The 19,971-nt window shown below is 41.0% G+C and overlaps 2 protein-coding genes across 2 annotated transcripts; one reads left to right on the forward strand and one right to left on the reverse strand.

The window, feature by feature from the left end:
• Positions 1–891: 891 nt before the first annotated feature.
• Positions 892–10,827, reverse strand: LOC127651896 (phosphatidylinositol 4-kinase type 2-alpha-like). The gene is made up of 9 exons (XM_052137945.1): positions 10,379–10,827; positions 7,056–7,256; positions 6,362–6,493; positions 6,040–6,193; positions 5,865–5,926; positions 5,656–5,755; positions 5,390–5,523; positions 5,206–5,265; positions 892–3,714 (listed from the first exon to the last, which is right to left on the reverse strand). The coding sequence occupies exons 1-9, from the start codon at positions 10,715–10,717 to the stop codon at positions 3,553–3,555; spliced, it is 1,344 nt and encodes a 447-aa protein (XP_051993905.1). The 5' UTR covers positions 10,718–10,827; the 3' UTR covers positions 892–3,552.
• Positions 10,828–13,070: 2,243 nt separating this feature from the next.
• Positions 13,071–19,971, forward strand: LOC127651552 (phosphoglycerate mutase 1). The gene is made up of 4 exons (XM_052137444.1): positions 13,071–13,363; positions 16,837–17,111; positions 17,477–17,657; positions 18,695–19,971. Exons 1-4 carry the CDS (start codon positions 13,225–13,227, stop codon positions 18,862–18,864), a joined length of 765 nt encoding a protein of 254 aa, XP_051993404.1. The 5' UTR covers positions 13,071–13,224; the 3' UTR covers positions 18,865–19,971.

Genomic DNA, 19,971 nt, shown 5'->3' on the forward strand with positions numbered 1-19,971 from the left:
AAAAGTAAATGAGAGGATTTTCATTTTAGGGTGAACTAGCCCTTTAAACCAGATCAAAGGCTTCGTGTGTGTTTGTTTGGATTTGAAGTTTTGAAAGTTGGAGTTTCAATCCACGAACATTCCATTGGCTTGTTTGGACATTCCATCAGTTTATATCTATGGGATTTTTCCCATTGTTGATCTCCCACGCCCCCTACAGGTTTTAAAAGATAGCACATTAGGTTAGAACAGACTGAAAGTACCAACCAAGTTTGTTTGATGTAGCTTGACATAATGACCCCTTTTGACCTTTTTTCTCCTCTTGCTACATAGATGGAGGACGTGGCCTCAGCCCCTGTTCTCGCAGACCCGTCCCAGCCATCCGTCTCTGTGTGTCGCAACCGCAAGTCTGGAACAGCCAACATCTTTCAGGGGGTGAACCTGAGGCAGCTCAGACGGCTCTTCCACGCAGCTGGGGAACCGGATGCTGACCAGAAAGCTCGGATGGTGTGGGCGAACCGGAGAGTAGGGGGCAGTGGATGGGATGGGGGAGGATGAGGATGGAGGGATGACGGAGGTAGAGACGGGGCTAGGCGCAGGCGTTGGTGGGACTAAGGGTTCGAGCTCGGAACAGAAGTGGACTCAGGGTGGAGTCTCATAAGGACACTGCAGGAACCAGATGGGTCCGAGCATTTGGTCATCTCAGGTGAGAGAAAGAGTGAAGAGGCTGACAAAAAGAGAGATTATATATTCGTTTTATTAGCAGTTTACTGGAATTTAAACTTGTATATTAACATTATTGATGGTTTTCAAACAACAGTTGTGTACATTATATTCAAGCACAGGATTGTAAATGAGAATATAGATCAAGATTATAATTGCATACATTATATTTTTAATGTTTCATAAGAATCAATGAGGGGTCAGTAGGCCAATCATCTGATGTCATAACCAGAGAAGGTGACGATGATGATGATGATGCATCTGCTTTGGGAGCCTGTGGAGGGCCAAGCACGTTTGAGGCTGGATCATGTGACCAAGCTGACTTCCTGCCCCCAGACGAAGAGACTCAGGGGCCGTCTGGTGGTCCCAGATGGAGTTGGAATGCCGTTCAGCAGAAAGACCCGGAACGCTACCTGCACCGGATCCGACACTGATACCGCTAGCGGAAAACGGAACAGTGCGCGGTTAACACTAATTAAAAGCATGGAATTAAATTACTGCCCGGAATAAGATGTTAGGCAGAATTTTAGCCTCAGTCACCATTCGCTTTTATTGTATGGAATAAGGATGCATTGCAAGTAGATGGTGACTGAGACTAAAATTCTGCCTAACATCTTATTCTAGTCATATGAGTTTGGAACGAGTCAGAATTGTCATTTTTGAGTGAACTACCCCTTTAAACGAGCAATGAACAACACTACAGCCCTGCGTGGCTGGGAACGGACACAATAATCCCACAGGACGCGAGTTCTGTTATACCTGGGAATTGAGGCACAGAGTTGTTGGGAAAACCTCAAACTCTACAGATTTGTGCCATTCTCACGACCTTTGACCTCAAGCACACTACCAGATCGCACAACAGCAGTGGAACACTATTAAAGGGGTAGTTCGCACAAAATGACACATCTTTGATCATTTATGCACACTAATATCATTTCAAACCCGTATAACTTTCTTCTGTGAGGTTAGACAGAATATCCAAGTTGTTCTATTACATACAATAAAAGTGAATGGGGACTAATGACTACATCAGAAGTCATGGAATTTGGCACACGAGTTGTATGGACTTATTTTATGGTACTTTTCATCCTATTTGGAGCTTAACTGCTAAAGTCACCATTTACTTCCATTGTATGAAAAGGAGTAGTCTGAACATTCTGCTAAATTGACATGAGTGGTGAGTAAATGATAACAGAACTAGGATTTCTGTGAACTATTCCTTCCTTTTTTAAATGAATGTATGGGGGCTGGACATGTATGGTTTTCTATTATTTAACGTTATGTGCTGTAGTCATCCTTCAGGGAGAGTTCTGACCTCCGGTGGTGTTTAATAGTCAATATATATAAGAATGTGTTTGCATTTACTGCAACAGAGCAGTTCTCTTCTAATCATTACTGTGGATATAGATACTCTCTGTGGTAATATGTAAATTATGCACCAGTAGGTGACATACAGAGATATGCTGGACACTAATCATTCTTACCGATCATTTCATGTCTTCTTCTGTCACTTAGACAGACATTGAGAAGCAATACGGCTTGACTTATACAATGTAGCTAAATGTATTCTTTATGTCAGCATTTTGCATAAAGGTGGTTTGAAAGTAAGAACGCTATATGTGCAAGAATAGGAGTTATTTTTCACATTGCCATTAAGCTGGAACTTCCGATTAAAATGTTTTTGAAGTAAAACTCAAGTCTGTTCTTTTAATGAGTACTGCACTGTTATAGTGTTAACATCTTTCATTAAATACATTACATACAAATTATACAGTCCATTTTCATGTTTTAAGGTCAGTTTTGTTGACACCAGTAAAAAAACAATTGCAATATATTTTGATTTTCAAAATCAAGCAAAAAGAATGTCACTGTGAGATTGGAACGTGCCAGTGTTTCCACACTGGGAACGTTCCGGTGTTTCCGCACATTACCCACCGGAACGCTCCGGTGTTTCCGCACATTACCCACCGGAACGCTCCGGTGTTTCCGCACATTACCCACCGGAACGCTCCGGTGTTTCCGCACATTACCCACCGGAACGCTCCGGTGTTTCCGCACATTACCCACCGGAACGCTCCGGTGTTTCCGCACATTACCCACCGGAACGCTCCGGTGTTTCCGCACATTACCCACTGGAACGCTCCGGTGTTTCCACACATTACCCACTGGAACGCTCCGGTGTTTCCACACATTACCCACTGGAACGCTCCAGTGTTTCCACACATTACCCACTGGAACGCTCCGGTGTTTCCACACATTACCCACTGGAACGTTCTAGTGTTTCCACACATTACGCACTGTGTTATGAATGTCTGACATATGCACATAAAGACAAAAGTAGAAAAATATTATAATCAAAACAATCATGTGGCAGACACAATATGTGTGATATTCTGACTAAAATGTTTTTGATGCGAGAAAAATTGAACAACAAGCGTGGCATGAAAACCCTAAAATAAGGAAACAGTTGTGAATTACAGTTCATCCGTGATTAAATGTGAACAGCATCCGGTGCGTTGTAGTTCCTCTTCCAGACTGCTGGCGAGGACGCAACAGCAGACAAGCGTCGAGGTCTTTCCTGCAGAAGAAAGTCTCTCATGCAAGTGGTTTTGAATGTAGTTTGTGTGTCCATACAGTGTTTTCTACAAGCCAACGCTTTCAGAGTTTTAAAACACTGTTTCCTATAATGATTCCTTTACATCATTTTCTCATTTGATTCATTTCTGCTTTGTTGCTTCTTGTCATTCATTCCTACTCAGAAATTGGTGTCCTGATGCAGATAACTAAAAACAATGGGAATGAGTTTAAAATCAGACCGTACATGCGCACACACACTCATAAAAGCTCCCGTCAACACCAGGTGAAGAACGGTCTTCTGCTTTGGAAGCTTTGCGTGTAAGATTCACTGTTGGCACGCTGCGGCGCCCGGGCCGTCTCCACGATAACCGGTGCCATTTGCACCAGCTGCAGCGGGGATTTTTCGTCCTTCAGAGCCTGACTGAGATTCAGGATCTAATGGAACATAGAACAGGAAATGAGGCGAGGATGATCAAAATATTGATATTCCTCATTCACATACAGTTCAAAATAATAGCAGTGTGGTGTTTAATTCGAGTATTAGAGAATAAAGAGTGAGTGGTGGTGGTGTAGTGGGCTAAAGCACATCACTGGTAATCAGAAGGTTACTGGTTCGATCCCCACAGCCACCACCATTGTGTCCTTGAGCAAGGCACTTAACTCCAGGTTGCTCGGGGGGATTGTCCCAGTAATAAGTGCTTTGGATAAAAGCGTCTGCCAAATGCATTAATGTAAATGTAAGAAGGGAAGCACATGTTTCACACATTGTTATAAAATATATTTCCTAAGTAAAATGGGCTGTTCCCAACATTGTTCAGAGGAACAATGTAAATTGATTCAAAAGTGGATTGGAGAGGGGAAAATGTATAAAGAAGTGCAGAAAATTATAGGATGCTCAGCTAAAATGATCTCAAATGCTTTAAAATGGCAACAAAAACCCAAAACACGTGGCTGAAAATGAGCAACTACTGTTAAAACGGATCGTAGAATTGTCCGAATGGCAAAGATTCAGCCAATCAATCACCTCCAGAAAGATCAAAGATGATCTAAAATGAGCTGCGAGGACTGTTACAGTCAGAAGACGTTTGATCGAAGCTAAGCTATCGGCTAGAAGCCCTCGTCAAGCACCATTGTTGAAAAACGGCATGTGCAGAATCGGTTCAAATTTGCGAAGGAACGCGTCGATTGGCCCAAAAAGAAATGGCGCAACATTATGTGGACTGATGAGATTAAAATTGTTCTGTTCGGGTCTAGTGGCCATCGTCAGGACGTCTGTGACCTCCATGTACTGAATTCAGCCAGAGTACACTGAAGACATCATCATGGCATGGGATTGTTTTTCATACTTTGGTTTTGGGCTTATTAATCGTATACAAGGGATCACGGATCAGTTAGAATACATCAAAACACTTAAGAGATTGTTGCCCTCTGCCGAAGAGGAAACGCCCCTGAAACGGGTGTTTCAACAAGACAACGACCCCAAACACACGAGTACGCGAGGAGCATCTTGGTTCTTGAGGTGACGGAGTGGCCAGCTCAATCCTCTGACCTCAACCCCATTGAAAACTTGTGGGGTGACATTGAAAATGCAGTTTCTGAAGCAAAACCCTACAATGTACAGGAACTGCTGAATGTGGTTTGTTCATCCTGGGCTGAAGTACCCGTTTCTACGTGACACGCATATGCACAGCAGATGGTTATGCAAGGACATATTGAGTTTGCAGAGAAACATGTCGACACTGCTATTATTTTGAACAGATGAACACTTCCTGTATAGAATAACGCAGACTTGCTAAGATTTGTTAATGCTTTGATCATGAAAAAATCTATATTTATAACGTTAATAAATAAAAGAATAAAAATGCACAAAATTAATTTTCTGAATATTTAAACACGATTAAAATCTAGTGACTGTTAATGACTCACCTGCCCCCTCATTACTGATATCTGTTTTTTAAACTGTCCCCTGTCGAAACCCGGGTCTTTCTGTGAATGAACAAGAAGCAGCAGCATTCACTTCCTGTGTTTCAATATATATTGGTCATTTCCACCCAACTGTTTTAAGCTTCAGCTCAGAGTTATCGATAAGAGAAAGCTCCAGGTCTCACACCTTAAAAAGCTCGTACAGATCTTCTTCCAGGTCTTTGATGAAGTTCGGGTCAGATAGTTTGGGCAGAACTAAATCTCGGATCTCTTGGGAGAACAGAACTTTAGCCTGTGGCAGCCACGCCCAATAAAAAGGGTCTACAAGAAATATAAATCAACCAAATTAATACATAGCAAGCATATACAAAACTAGCAGTCAACACTAAAAACTAGAATATGATTGGTTAGTGGTTGGTCATGTGTTCATGAGGTGGATGGTGATTGGCTTACAGGCTCTCCAGGAGTCTGGGTGTTTAAGAGGGAACGCTAATCCATTATCAATGGCTGCCAGTTTAATGATGGGGTCCTTCACTAACACCCAATCAGAGTCCTGGATGAGAAAACAAACCATTCGAAATAGAAAAACAAACGAGATTGGTTAAGTTAGATAAGACGGTCTTTGATGTTGGTTTGACAAAGCCAAACGTGCAGTCACTCACCCTGTTGCTTGACGTATCCATCGGATAGTCATATTTCAGAAGCCAGTTGTCATTTCCTCGATCTACAACACGTATAAAAGCAATTGTTTACCAACATTGAAATAACTATATTACAATGTTGTAAATGGATTGAAATGTTGACCTTCACACCGTGTATGAGAGTTTCCGTGGTTACCTGTGTTTCTGATGATGTAATCCAACACCACCAGTCTCTCGAACTGCAGCTGGAGTTGGCGATTGGTGTTTTCGGGTAAAGGCTCCGCTTCAAACCGCCGCAGCCAGAAATCTGCATCTTTATATCCTTCTACGAAGAGCTGGAATGAGCCGATCTACAAAAGCCAATAGAGAGGAGTTTATAGACCTACACCAGATGCCTCCTCTACGTAAGAAACGAGATGCTGCGCTCGCACACGAGCTGCGGGTTTGCAGCTCCATTTGATTCATCACATGACCCATTTGTATTACTCCAGGCAGACACAATCTTAAACCACACTTACCTTAGGTGGCAAGCCAATCCGGTGAAAGCGTTGGCCCACTTTGGGCACTTTTTCTAGAGCCAACCTCTTCCCTCTGGACTTTATGCGATCAATAGCGCTGTAATTAAACGTCTCGCTTGCTAAGTGCACGACCTAAGAGAAAGAGAAATGTATGCGATCACTTTATAAATGAAATGTCATCTACGTCAACAGTCAGCTAGATTGACAGCGGAGCGCTGACTGTGTATATATAAGGTAGGTGTTGTGTTTAGGTGTGTGTGTGGTTGAGTATTTGTTTTCATGCATGCCAGCAACAGGAAGTGAAAGGGGTTGACTATCAATTACGAAACAATCACAACTACCTCTCTGCTTTCTCACGTCCTCATTCATCTTGGTTTTGGTTTCAAATTACTGAGCTAACATTCCCACAAATACACAAACTGATATGTGTGTGCGGTGTCACTTGTCTGAACACAGTTAAAGGGACAGTTCACCCAAAAATCAAAACTGACAGCTGCTGTTGTTTGGGGGAAAAACCAGCATGAAGATTCTTCAAACAATCTCCTTCTGTATTCCTTGGTAACAACCACATATTGGTTTGGATCGACATGAGGAGTACATAAAGAACTTCTATTTTGGGTGAACTACTCCTTAAAAGTTTGTTCAGACTGCACATGTGAAAATACACAAGTGTGTGTGTGTGTTGATGGCGTACTTTGGTGCGTGGTACGATGTTGAGTTCTAGTTTCTGGTCCACTAAACTGGCCCCGGCCTCTGACAGGTAACCCTGATTCAGAACCAGACAGTCCCGGCCGAAACAGCACGGACAGCAGAGCTTCTGCAGCCATTTGGTCCACTTTGGGTTCAGCTGTCCGTACGGTTCCTCGTTCTTTGGTTTGAAGACCCCGATGATCTTCTGTTGGAGTGGAGAGATACATGCTTAGCACCTGCTAACATAACACACATTTGGAATCAAATTGTTGGCTTAACAACATGCTAACATAAAACTACTGAAAGCAACTGCATTTATGCTTTTAAGACTACATAAGTGTTAGCTTAGCAACATGGTAACATCAAGCTCTATTGGAATCAACTGTGCGTTTATTACAGTATCAAATTGTTTGTTTAACAATATGTTAATATCAAACGCAATTGAAATCTACTTGGTTGTGTTTATTACAGTATCAAACTTTTAGCTTAGCAACATGCTAAAATCAAGTAAAATTGGAATTAACAGCATTTTTGACTGTTTGACTGTACAATTGTTAGCTTAGCAACATGCTAAAATCAAGCTCTATTGGAATCAACTGTGTTTATTATAGTATCAAACTTTTAGCTTAGCAACATGCTAACATAAAAGCTCCATTGGAATCAACTTTAATAAGTATCAAACTTTTAGCTTAGCAAAATGCTTAAATCAAGCTATATTGGAATCAACTGTGTTTATTATAGTATCAAACTATTAGCTTAGCAACATGCTAATATCAAGTTCAATTGGAATGTATTAAATGTAAAAATGTTATTAAATTAAATTTTTAGAATAGCAAGGTAACATCAAGCTCTATTGAAATCAACTATGTGTTTATTATAGTATACCTTTTTTAGCCTAGCAACATGCTACATATGAAGTTCAATTGTAATTTATTAAATTTAAAATTTTATTAAATGACATTTTTAGAATAGCAAGGTAACATCAAACTATTGGAATCAGCTGCATTTTTGCTTAGACTGGAATTGTTAGCTTAGCAACATGCTAACATCAGATTCTATTGGAATCAACTGTGTTTGTTATAAATGAAAATTGTTAGTTTAACAGCATGCTAATATCAAACACAATGGTAATATACGGTGTTTGTATTATAGTATCAAATTGTTATTATTATTATAGGAGTCAACTGTTAGCAATTGTTAGCTTAGCAATATGCTAACATCAAGCTCTATTGGATTCAACTGTGTTGCTGCTCATGAAGAGCTACTCACCAGCTGGTCAAAGTACCCCTTTAAAACCAGCTTGACCAGGCTATGAAAACAAATAAGACCAGCAAACCAGCTTAGGCTGTATTTTTCTCCCAGCAGGATAGAGAGAGAGGGGAGAAATGGGAGGTGTTGTAATGTTCATAACTTCTGACTTCCCACAAAATTATGCCATCAACTACAAAGATACTAAATGTGGATATCAAAGCTTCTCAATGACAGAAGTCTCTTGAGAGCCCATTCTTATGATACGGAAGAACTAAAAATGGCTTCTTTCTCTGTGACTCATGTCTGATTTCATTTGAACGAGAAACTGCCCACCACATCACCTGATTACACGTGGTCATGTGAGATGCCTCTCTGCTCAACTGTTGAACTTTCCAGTGTGTTCACATCTGTGTGCAGTAAATGTCTGAATGCAGGCTCAGATAAATGAGGATTGTACTCTGGATCTCTCTCCGCAATGACCATATAGTAAAATATACAGCATCCAGAATGAGAAACCCCTCATGAGAGACCCTGAAAGCAAAACTGCATCCTAAAATCACACACACACACACACACACTCTCTCTCTCTCTCTCTCCCTCTCTCTCTCACACACACTCTGACACACACACGCTGACACACACACACACACACGCACGCACACACACTCTGACACACACTCTGACACACACAGAGTCAGACAGACGCACACACACACATACATGTCAACTATGTGATACTGTTATCTGTCATCATTTACTCACTCTCATGTTGTTCCAAGCCTGTATAAGATGATCTCTAAAGAGAAGTTAGGCAGTATGTTAATCTCAGTCACCATTCACTTTCATTGAATCTCCTTTTCCATGAAGTAATTCTGCCTAATATCTCTATTTGTGCTCCACAGAAGTCAGTCATACGGTTTGGAGTAAATAAAAACATGAAATGTGACTCTACCCTCCCTAGCAACCGGGACAATTTGGTTGCTTAGGAGACCTGACTGGAGTCACTCAGCACACCCTGGATTCAAACTCGCGACTCCACGTGTGTTAGTTAGCGTCTGTACTCACTGAGCAATCCAGACCCCCGCCAATAATGCCTTTTAACCTTGTTTTAACATCACAAGACAGCAAAACCTATGAATCTCTGAAACTGGTGTTTTGATTCGCGTTCCTAAGCCGAGAGTTACGGATTTGTGGAATTCAGACCGAAGCTGCTTAACACATGTGACAGGTCTTAAGGGATTTTGAAGTTGTTGCAAGGTTTCATTTAAAGAAGAAGTGGATAAGTGTTGTGTAATTGGGCAGATACTGATATGAGAACTGTTGCTTAATGATAATACACGGTTCTGATTTCAGTGAAGAGAGCATCAAAGAGAAAGTGCCACTGAGTCTTTTGTTTACTAATGAAAGACTACATCAGCATTTCAAAACATTGCCAAATGATCATGCCCAATGCGCCAATGACGGGTCAAAAATGCTGTTTAGGTTGGCAGCACATTAGGGTTTGGGACAGTGTGTAAAACCTGGTGCCAGATGCATTTCCACTTTCAGTGGCTGGATGATCAATGACACCGCAATGTGTACAGACACCCCAAAACCAGGCGTCCATGAAGCTACTACAGAGGGTGCATTGACTCTTTCAAAATATTGCATTTTAAAAAGTGGTTTATGTGCATTGTGCGTCATTTTAATTGAATCATTAATCAAATGTAAATCTCTATCAGTCCCACAAACAGTGGTGTGATAACTCAATACTAGTTCAGCATAAAGTAATGATGCAATATTGGATTTCTGACCAAAACTAACATTTTTATATTAAGAGGTCTTCTGGGTTGGCACCCCAAGTTGGATAAAAACACAAAACATCCAAGACTGCTCTGTCAAACCAAAATCAAACATATTAGATTACAAATATAGAAAGTTCAGACATTTCAGGAACTAGGCCGGACCTTATGACACAGCTGTTGCTGTGACCCCTCAATATAAGCATCCAGTTTGGCTTTATCCGAGGCTGTGAGTGCACATTTAACAGATTAGATGGGCTTATGTAACGAGGTCAGAGCTCAAATAAACTCTCACCCCCGTTGAATCTTTCACGAAGTAGCTGCCGCTGGATCCCTGATAGATGCGCTCCGGGTAGATGCCCTCCTCGATGGCCTGCTCCGCCTTCCGGATGATCTCCCTGAACTCCGGGTCCTCCGGGAACTCGTTCCTGTGTGGATCCCGGAGACACGCACCTCGATCTCGGTCCAGCAGCGGCTGCCGCTCTCGGCTACGCCCGGGACTCCCCGCCGGCAGACGCACCACGGAGCCCGGCGTGCCTCCAAATCCACCCCGAGGACTGGTCGGCTCGGCGGGCCCGTAGCTGAGTTCGTTGGATTCGCGGAGAGGAGACACCAGCGGGCTCGTTTCGTCCATGTCGGAGAAGGGAAAGAGCGGGGAAAGGGGGAATTATCCGAGACAAGAGTCCGTTTGTTACAGTAATGAAATGAAATGATGCGGCAACAAACAAATCACATGACAATCAGCTTCCGGAAAGAGGAGGGACTAATGGGTGAGTGCAGATGTACTGGCCAATCAGCGCTGGTAAATGAGCTTGTTTTCCCACATGCGCACTGTGATTGGCTAGAATCATCCCACCCACTTCGACCATGTGACAAAACACAACATGCCCAACGTGACCAGTTAATCCACTTGATGTGAATTCACAACATTTAGTGTGAATTATTAAATAGTTAAGTGTCACGATAACATAGTCAATTATTAGTTTAACCTAAAATCTAAATCTATAAAAATAATTAATTACATTTATACATTTGAAATAATAAATTGAGAACTGATACCTTAGTAATATTGAATGGTATCAGATATAATAACGCATGTTAAATATTAATAATAATAATTACTAATGATGATTATTTGCAAATGCATTAATATATAATTTATACATGGCTTATTATGTATTAATGTAAAATAATTATTAATAATAATAATAATAATTATAATGTATTCTATTAACAGTACAGATTTATGAAGATTTATATTTATCATATATATGAATATATAACAATAAAAATATTCATTATCATGATTACTAATAATGAATGTCAGATTATATGTTTAAATATTATTAAGTTACTATGTGCTTTAGCCCACTACGCCACCACCACACATACTCCATGCCAGTATCTTCGGAGGTTGGACATCCGTTTAAATGCTCAGGTGTATCCAAACCTGCACTATCCACTGGATACAAACACATACCTGCTATCCGGTACAGTATAATGCAAAGTCACTGTTAAAAACAACACTTTACCTGATCACAATACACCCAAGTATCTCACTTATGCAGGTGCTTGTAGCTACAGAAGCTCGATTTGTTTTATACATTTTGGCATTCAAAAATGTGTCTGACAGCATTTGATAACATAACACATACGCATAACACAAGCATCATCGTTAGCGCACACGCCTCCCAAGCCGGATGGGAGTGAGGTTTAGGGGGGTGAGTGTAACGGGGGCCAGCTTGTACGTGATAGCTGTGTAGTATGTGTAAAGCTCACTCCCCTGACCTCAAGAGGCGCATTAGTGACTGACGCTAGAAGCTGAAGCCTTTAGCCTCCTCATTAGCGTGCCCGCATCCCATGCTGGCTGACCCCGGTTTGAATCCTGCTTGGAGCGAGTTGAGCAGTTGGACAGACTTTTTAAGGTAAAACTATCACCCCCTTGAGGACTGCGGTTTGTTACTGCCACAGTAACGCAAGAGCACACATTGCAGTGAGGTGCGATGGCCAAATGCTCACATTTGCATCCGAATACTTGTGTAAATATATTCATCGAGACTTGGAAATAAAGAATGTTTATTGCATGGATATGCATCAAACACTTCTAAAAATGGCAGGGAATAATGTCCACAGTGAGCTACGAGCCTAAATAGCTCAATACATAGACGTTAAAATATCTATGCAGTGCAAAAGTCCAGCAAAAGTTACTGCATTTTGCCTTTGCACATCAGTACAGTATAGCATCATAATCACAGTCTCTCTGTTTTAGGACCTGTGTGATCCCTGCGGTTATGTTCCCATGTGGCACTGTTCCGGGAGCAGCTTCACAGGTGCCACAGAAAAAGATCCACTGGACAAGGTACCGGCCAGAACACACCAAAGAATGACACCTTAAAATGACAGTGTGTCTAGAAATTGGCTGCATTGCAATTTGCATACTTCTACTATGCACTAAAGTAGGCCATGCACGGCACTGGTAATGTGATTGCACTTATTTATGTAGTATGTACATTTGAGTTTATGCATATGGTGTATTGTGTCCACAGGTTTTGCGTCAACCCTCTTACCATCATATTTCCTGCTTTTAAAGTAACAGATTATTCCATACTGACATGGTCTTCCTTTCATCTTTTCACTTTATAAATTGACAGATAATCTGTAGACCACCATAGTCAATCCAACATCAATAAACTATTTCAAAAGCAGACTGTGATTTCAGTTGTTTGTTTCTGCACAGTTGATTGTGGCCTTCCCAGATTGGAAAGATCTTATTGTTAGTGACTCTAGGTTGCATTGATATTTTTTAACAACACATTTCAAATGTGTTCCTTAACGACAGCTATATGATTCCCCATGCATTACTTTAATAAACAACATTAGTAAATTAGTGTGACAGGCCACGTTTTAGTATCACGCTGTAATAATCCCAAGTGCGGAAGCGCGCGTGCTCTTCCTCCCCCAAGCACGCGAGAGCGGCGTCTTATTGGTCGCGCGTGCAGCAGGAAGCGTCTCTCCTCGCGTTGCGCAACTTTCACATTCACAAGCGACAACCTTCAGAAGCGGGGTCGCAACATTACCGCTCTGTTCCGCCTCCATTTTTCGGTGCACTTGAAAGCGTTTGCGTGCAGCACACCGCGCGAGATGGCCGCGTATAAGCTCGTGCTGATCCGCCACGGCGAGAGCTGCTGGAACCAGGAGAACCGATTCTGCGGCTGGTTCGATGCCGATTTGAGCGAAACCGGAGTCCAGGAGGCCAAGAGGGGTGGACAGGCCCTGCAAGGTGATGCTGTTTTAAATGCATGCGTTTATCTCGATATTCTCGTGTTCTCTTGTATTGCATTGGATTAGTGCGTGAGTCATTATACACAGGAGACAATCAGACAACACTACTGCGGCATTACAGGCCAGTGCAGACATGGATTTCACTCGTGCATCATTATTACTGGTGAAAAAACATATTCTTTAACATGTCCTCCTTTAATAATTGCCTTGCATGCACTAGGTTACATGAGTATCTTCTAGAGCCTGCTTTTGCATTGAATGCATGATTCATTAAATGATTGACACATGCACTGTTGCATCATCACCCAGAGACATGTCTGCCCAAGGATAGATTGTCTACTGTCCCTGTGTCACTATAAACCTGCTTTGACTTAAATACTGTAAAAACCTTATTGGTTGCAAATGCCTTTTATTAATAGGTTTCATTGATTTGGCCTGATACACTATTTTCCATTATAGAAATGCAAATAATGATATGCTTAAAACTTTGATAATCTTAGCAAAAAGTTAAATGAGCTATTTCAGTATTTATATACATTTTTCAAAAATGATGCCAATCCCACAGACAACAAACTATTTTTCCCCTTTCCACAATTTTGTTTTATTTGGTGCATTTAAGTGATGTTTAAACTTAACAAAGAAAATTAAAGGTAAATTTTTATCAGCTGTATTTCTATTTAGCAAAGAAGTGTGACCAGATTGTTTTAACAGTGTTTTTAGGATGCAGAAAATGTTAGCGATGAAATTAGCCTCAGCAAAACAAACAAGTCGACCACCTAATTTAAGACGTTAAAGGTGCACTCAGTCATTTCTTCTCCATTAAAGCTGCACTATGTAACTTTGTGCTCTCTAGCGACATCTGTGGTTGAAATGTAAAATTGCAAGACATTCGCTGAAGAACACATTACGTCCGTCGTGTTTTGACCAAGTGTGCCGCACAAGCCCTAAAAATTGAAGCATAAGTATAGGTCATAAGCCCCGCCTCCCCATGTTATTCAACGGGACGTGAGACCAACTAAACAATTAAATTACACTTCACGTATCTTTTTTCCAAAGATAGTTTCTGTCATTTACTGTCGTTTCTATCACGTTGATGTCATTTCAAGTGTTTGTTTTCAAAATAAGTTTGTTTTTAGTTATTTGATGCTATAAAAACGCTGCTGTGACATCATGATTGACAGCTGTGATTGACAGCTTCTCTGAGCGAAGTGATCACTGAAGCACCAACTGACTTTTTTTCGGGATCTTCGGAGGACTGAGGAGATTGGAGCTTTAAATTTAATATCTAAATTTCTATAATTAATTATTTCACACTGTCAAAAGTGCAGGGGCGTGTCCTTGCGATTGATTCAGCGAGAGTGAGGGCGGGCCTTGATTTCGTGGCTTTACTTCCTGCTCACTACTGCGCAGGTCTGGTCCCGAAATCGCAACTGCGCAGACTCAAGTCCCAAGATGTCAGCGGAAAAGAGCGAAGGGGCGTCGGCCATCTTTTTTTACAGTCTATGGTTTTGACGCGACTGCTCTGGCGGGTGAATCTCGTGATTTGAGGTTATTTGGACATCGCCTGTGTGTGATCATAACTGGGCGATATTCAGAGCCGCAGTTATAACGAGCTATTTTCATGTTGATAACATTTAAAAATGAAATATTACTTGCTTTGATGAAGATAAACAACACTCTTATTTACACATTTTTAATAAACGAATTGTACACTTTTCTGACACAGCACTGATTTATAGGAAACGGAGGACTCTCCTGAATCGCCACCAGTATATTTAAATTTGATTATTCAAGTGTTTTATTGAATATTAATGTTTGTATTGTATTATTAATTTAATTTTATGTTATTAATTTTGTCAACAAACTCAGTGATGAAAACGTTTGTTGACGAAAGACTTTTTGATTTCGTCAATGATAACGAAGACGAAAAAGGCGCATCATGAAGATTATTAAATTATTATCTTGATAATCTGTAATTAGAATAAGATATTAGACATGGATTAATTTAATCCAGTGTGTTGGGCATTTTATTAACCGCTTTAAAATGGGGTAAATAACTAATTCAAATGCATCCTATTTATACATCAATATATCCACAACATTTATGGAACAACTTGCATCTGCACAACGAAACAATTTAACATGTGAACTTGAATTAAATGATGCGCTAGTTAGAGTAATCATGATTTGCGTTGCGTAAACATGCAATGTAATCTCCTTTCAAAGGTAATGAATAAGTCTCTAAAGCGTGCAGATTTCAGAATACAGGCTAACTTCTGAAATGTAATTGTGTAAATGTAACTAATACTTCGGTCTATTGGTTATTATTTCACAAGCTCAGGTTTTTCACAACAAGGACCGTATGTACATTTATACTGTATGTTTGATACATGTTAACATTAGAAAATGTTTATAAATGTTTTCTAAATATTAGATAAAAGTTTGGGCTGTTACAGTTTGACACAATTTTGCGTTTCATCATTTAAAAGATATTATTATTGTTGATAATGGGGATAAAATGTACTTGCATCATTTTATAACGACATAAGCCAGAGATTTCGCACCAAATCAGACCTGGCAGCTCAAAATATGAATTAATTTTATGGGCTTACCGAAATGAATCGGGGTAAGGTAAGGACATTGTTTTTAACACTGATTGTTTATGTACTTGATCAAACATGAGATGAGGTCTCTAGTCATATCAGTGCCCTTATAAAAGCTGTTTTTATTCTACATGGGGCAGGGGCACCCTCATGGGGGCTGCCATTTTAGAATCACATGACCAGATGAAAACTACTCACTTAATCTCAGTACCGTCTTGTTATTGGACACTTTCACTCTTGGATTAAATTAATCATGGCTGACTGTGAATACTAAATTTCTACAGTGGCATCACTAACAGAAAACTATTAAATTTGATGCAGCATCCACACCACTAGGTGTCACTAAGTCCAAGATGACATGAGCAAAAACTTACTGGGTGCACCTTTAAAAATGGTCTCAGTGGAAGGCTGCATGCTAGGTAGGACGTGTCCTGTGAAGGCTGCAGAAAACCGAGTGTCCTCGTTTAAACAAGACGGCCTTCGTAGGACAAATGGAAACTGAACGTAATATGGTTGCTATGACAACACGCCACAGAGCGCTTTGAGAGAGAAGGGAACAAAGTCCCTTTAGAAGGGAATTTATGAGGTACATTTTAGGAGAGTTATAATGATGTAAAGAGAAAATAACAGCTTCAGCGTTCCAGTGCTTCCTTTCCAAATGGTAACCGGTTACAAAGAAATCTATTATCATTACCTTTAAAATGGCATTATACTGTGCCAGGGGTGGGTGATATCGCAATAGAAACAAGCAACCTGTTCTAAAAAAAAAACAAGCCCAATATAAGCAACTTGCCTCACCAAATTAAGCAAGAATAAGTTAAGAAATATAAACTAATAATTGAAAATAATGTCACAATGTTTTCTTCAGATGCGGGTTATGAGTTTGACATATGCTACACATCTGTGCTGAAGCGTGCCATCAGGACCCTCTGGCTGGTGCTGGACGGTATTGATCAGATGTGGCTGCCCGTGCATCGCACCTGGCGTCTGAACGAGCGCCACTACGGCGGCCTCACAGGCCTCAACAAAGCCGAGACGGCAGCCAAACATGGCGAGGCTCAGGTGAAGATCTGGAGGCGCTCCTATGACATCCCGCCTCCTTCCATGGATCCAGACCACGACTTCTACACCGCCATCAGCAAGGTGAGGAACGAGGAGGACTGAGCACAAAGTACTTAGCTCATCCATTTACACATGACTCCCTTTCCCACTTACAGTCCTGGTACTTTCCCTTAGTAACTTTCAGATGAGAACTCTTCAGATGAGAGGAGACTTTTCCCCTTTTGCATTCGCACTCACAAATTAAGCTAAAAATGTCCCCTAAAACGTCTTCGAGGATCTATAGTTCCTTGAGTGTGAAAGTGGCGAAAAGCACTTGTCCTGGGGAAAAGTACGTAAAACAGGCTTTAGTACCACCAGTGGGAAAGACCCTATGGTGTTATAGGCAATGCATTCCTTAAAATACCATGAAATCAAAATTGGGAGTTTTAGTCCATGTCTATTTGCAGGACCGCCGCTATGCTGACTTGACGGAGGACCAGCTTCCCTCATGTGAGAGCCTGAAGGACACCATCGCTCGAGCGCTGCCTTTCTGGAATGAAGAAATTGTTCCTCAAATCAAGGAGGGCAAGAGAGTTCTCATCGCTGCCCACGGCAACAGCCTGCGAGGCATCGTCAAACACCTGGAGGGTGAGAAAGCCCTGACGTTGAAACTATGTGTTCTTTTTAAAATCAGTGAATATGATATTGTTTCCCAAACGATCAGATTTCACATTTTTACCTGGCAGAAAGTTATACACCCAAAATCCCATAGACTTATATTGATGGAGGGACCCGAGCCATCAAACTACATGATTAGAGCTCACAGTTTTATAGAGACTTGGATGTGGGCCAGAAAGCAAGCACCCAAAAAACCTAGCAACAAGCAACACCCTAACATCCACCTAGAACACCCTAGCAACACACTTAAAGACCAGTCAGAACATCTTAGAAACTGCATAGCAACACCTTGGCAACCACAAACGACTCACTAACAACACCTTAAAAGCCAGTCAGAATATCTTAGAAACTGCATAGCAACGCCTTGGCAACCACAAACAACACCTTAAAAGCCAGTCAGAATATCTTAGAAACTGCATAGCAATGCCTTGGCAACCACAAACAACACCTTAAAAGCCAGTCAGAACATCTTAGAAACTGCATAGCAACACCTTTGCAACCACAAACGACACACTAACAACACCTTAAAAGCCAGTAAGAACATCTTAGAAACTGCATAGCAATGCCTTGGCAACCACAAACGACACACAAACAACACCTTAAAAGCCAGTCAGAACAGCTTAGAAACTGCATAGCAACGCCTTGGCAACCACAAACAACACCTTAAAAGCCAGTCAGAATATCTTAGAAACTGCATAGCAACGCCTTGGCAACCACAAACAACACCTTAAAAGCCAGTCAGAACATCTTAGAAACTGCATAGCAACGCCTTTGAGCAAACCTACAAAGCTGCACACACAACACAAACAACACCTTAAAAGCCAGTCAGAACATCTTAGGAACTGCATAGCAACGCCACAGCAACCAACCACAACACCCTAACAGTGCTCTAAAAACCAATAAGAACATCTTAAAAACTGGATGGCAACGACCCTGCAATCATGCACAAATTATGGGCTGCAACATTAGGTGCTGGGTTTGTAATCTGACCTTTGTGTGTTTTCTAGGTATGTCAGAGGAAGCGATTATGGAGCTGAACTTGCCCACAGGAATCCCCATCCTCTATGAACTGGACAAGAACCTGAAGCCCATTAAGCCCATGCAGTTCCTGGGAGATGAAGAGACCGTCCGCAAAGCCATGGAAGCCGTGGCTGCTCAGGGCAAAGCCAAGAAGTAGACTGAGACATTGTACATAGATGCCCCCCACAAGCCTCCTTTAAAATGCAATTTGAACCTAGAACCAAACCAGTGACCAATAATTGATTTGTTAATACTCCTGAGTACCGGGACCATTTTAAGGGGATATTTCACCCGAAAATGAAATTCCTCATGTTAGCACAAACCCATCGGTCTTCTGTGGAACACACAAGGAGATGTTTTGAACAATGCTGAGATGCTGCTCTTTACCATACAATGAAAGTGAATGGTGACAGATTGAAAGTCCCTGACCTCTCCTTTTGTGTTCTGTGCAAATACAAATGTTATACGGGTTTGAACAACATGAGGATGAGATTGTTGGGTGAACTTTCCCTTTAAGTAAACTTTTTTTTTTTTTTTTTTTCCCAGAAAAAGCCACTTGCAGACTTTACTCTCACTTTAACTGCTTGAGTATGTAAATAATACATGAAACTGAGCCAGATTCACACATTTGAGCTTTATTTTGTCTCTGTGCTGAAAATCAACAACCTCACATTTCAAATTAGGGCACTTGTGTTTAATTTGTGATGGCATTGCTTTGACAACAGTATCCAGGCAATAGCTTATTAGTGATTGGGAGGTTATCTGAAACTGCATTTTCAAAATGTGTGTGATTCATGCATAATGCCGAAGCCCTCTATCTTTATATATTCTGTGCTTTTAAAGGCACTTCTACAGAACGGTTTTCATTGAGGATGCTCAAGAGTCGAGATGTGAGTTTGATTGGTGATTAGCATCCGATCATATTCCAATGAGATTTTTGGAGATGTTTATGGAGCGAGATGGTTTTGTCCTGTGTGTGTGTGTGTGGTAAATGTCACTGTAATCCTGCTGTAGTCTGTCATTTTCACTGTATTTTAGCCTAAGTTTTGATATATTCCACAAACAGTCACCCCTATGTGAATCTGAAATTATATTTTAATGTTTTGCTCCAGAAAATGTTATTTTTCGCATATCGTCTCTTCCTTCGCATAGTAATTTGGATTGAAAATGTTGATTATTTTTGCTTGACTGAAAGATGCTGTTCTGTGTACACTGAAGCGTGTTTAGTGTGCAATCCTAATAAATGTTGGCTAACTTAAGCAGA

This window comes from Xyrauchen texanus, chromosome 11, assembly GCF_025860055.1.
Source record: "Xyrauchen texanus isolate HMW12.3.18 chromosome 11, RBS_HiC_50CHRs, whole genome shotgun sequence".
NCBI classification, from domain to species: Eukaryota; Metazoa; Chordata; class Actinopteri; order Cypriniformes; family Catostomidae; genus Xyrauchen; species Xyrauchen texanus.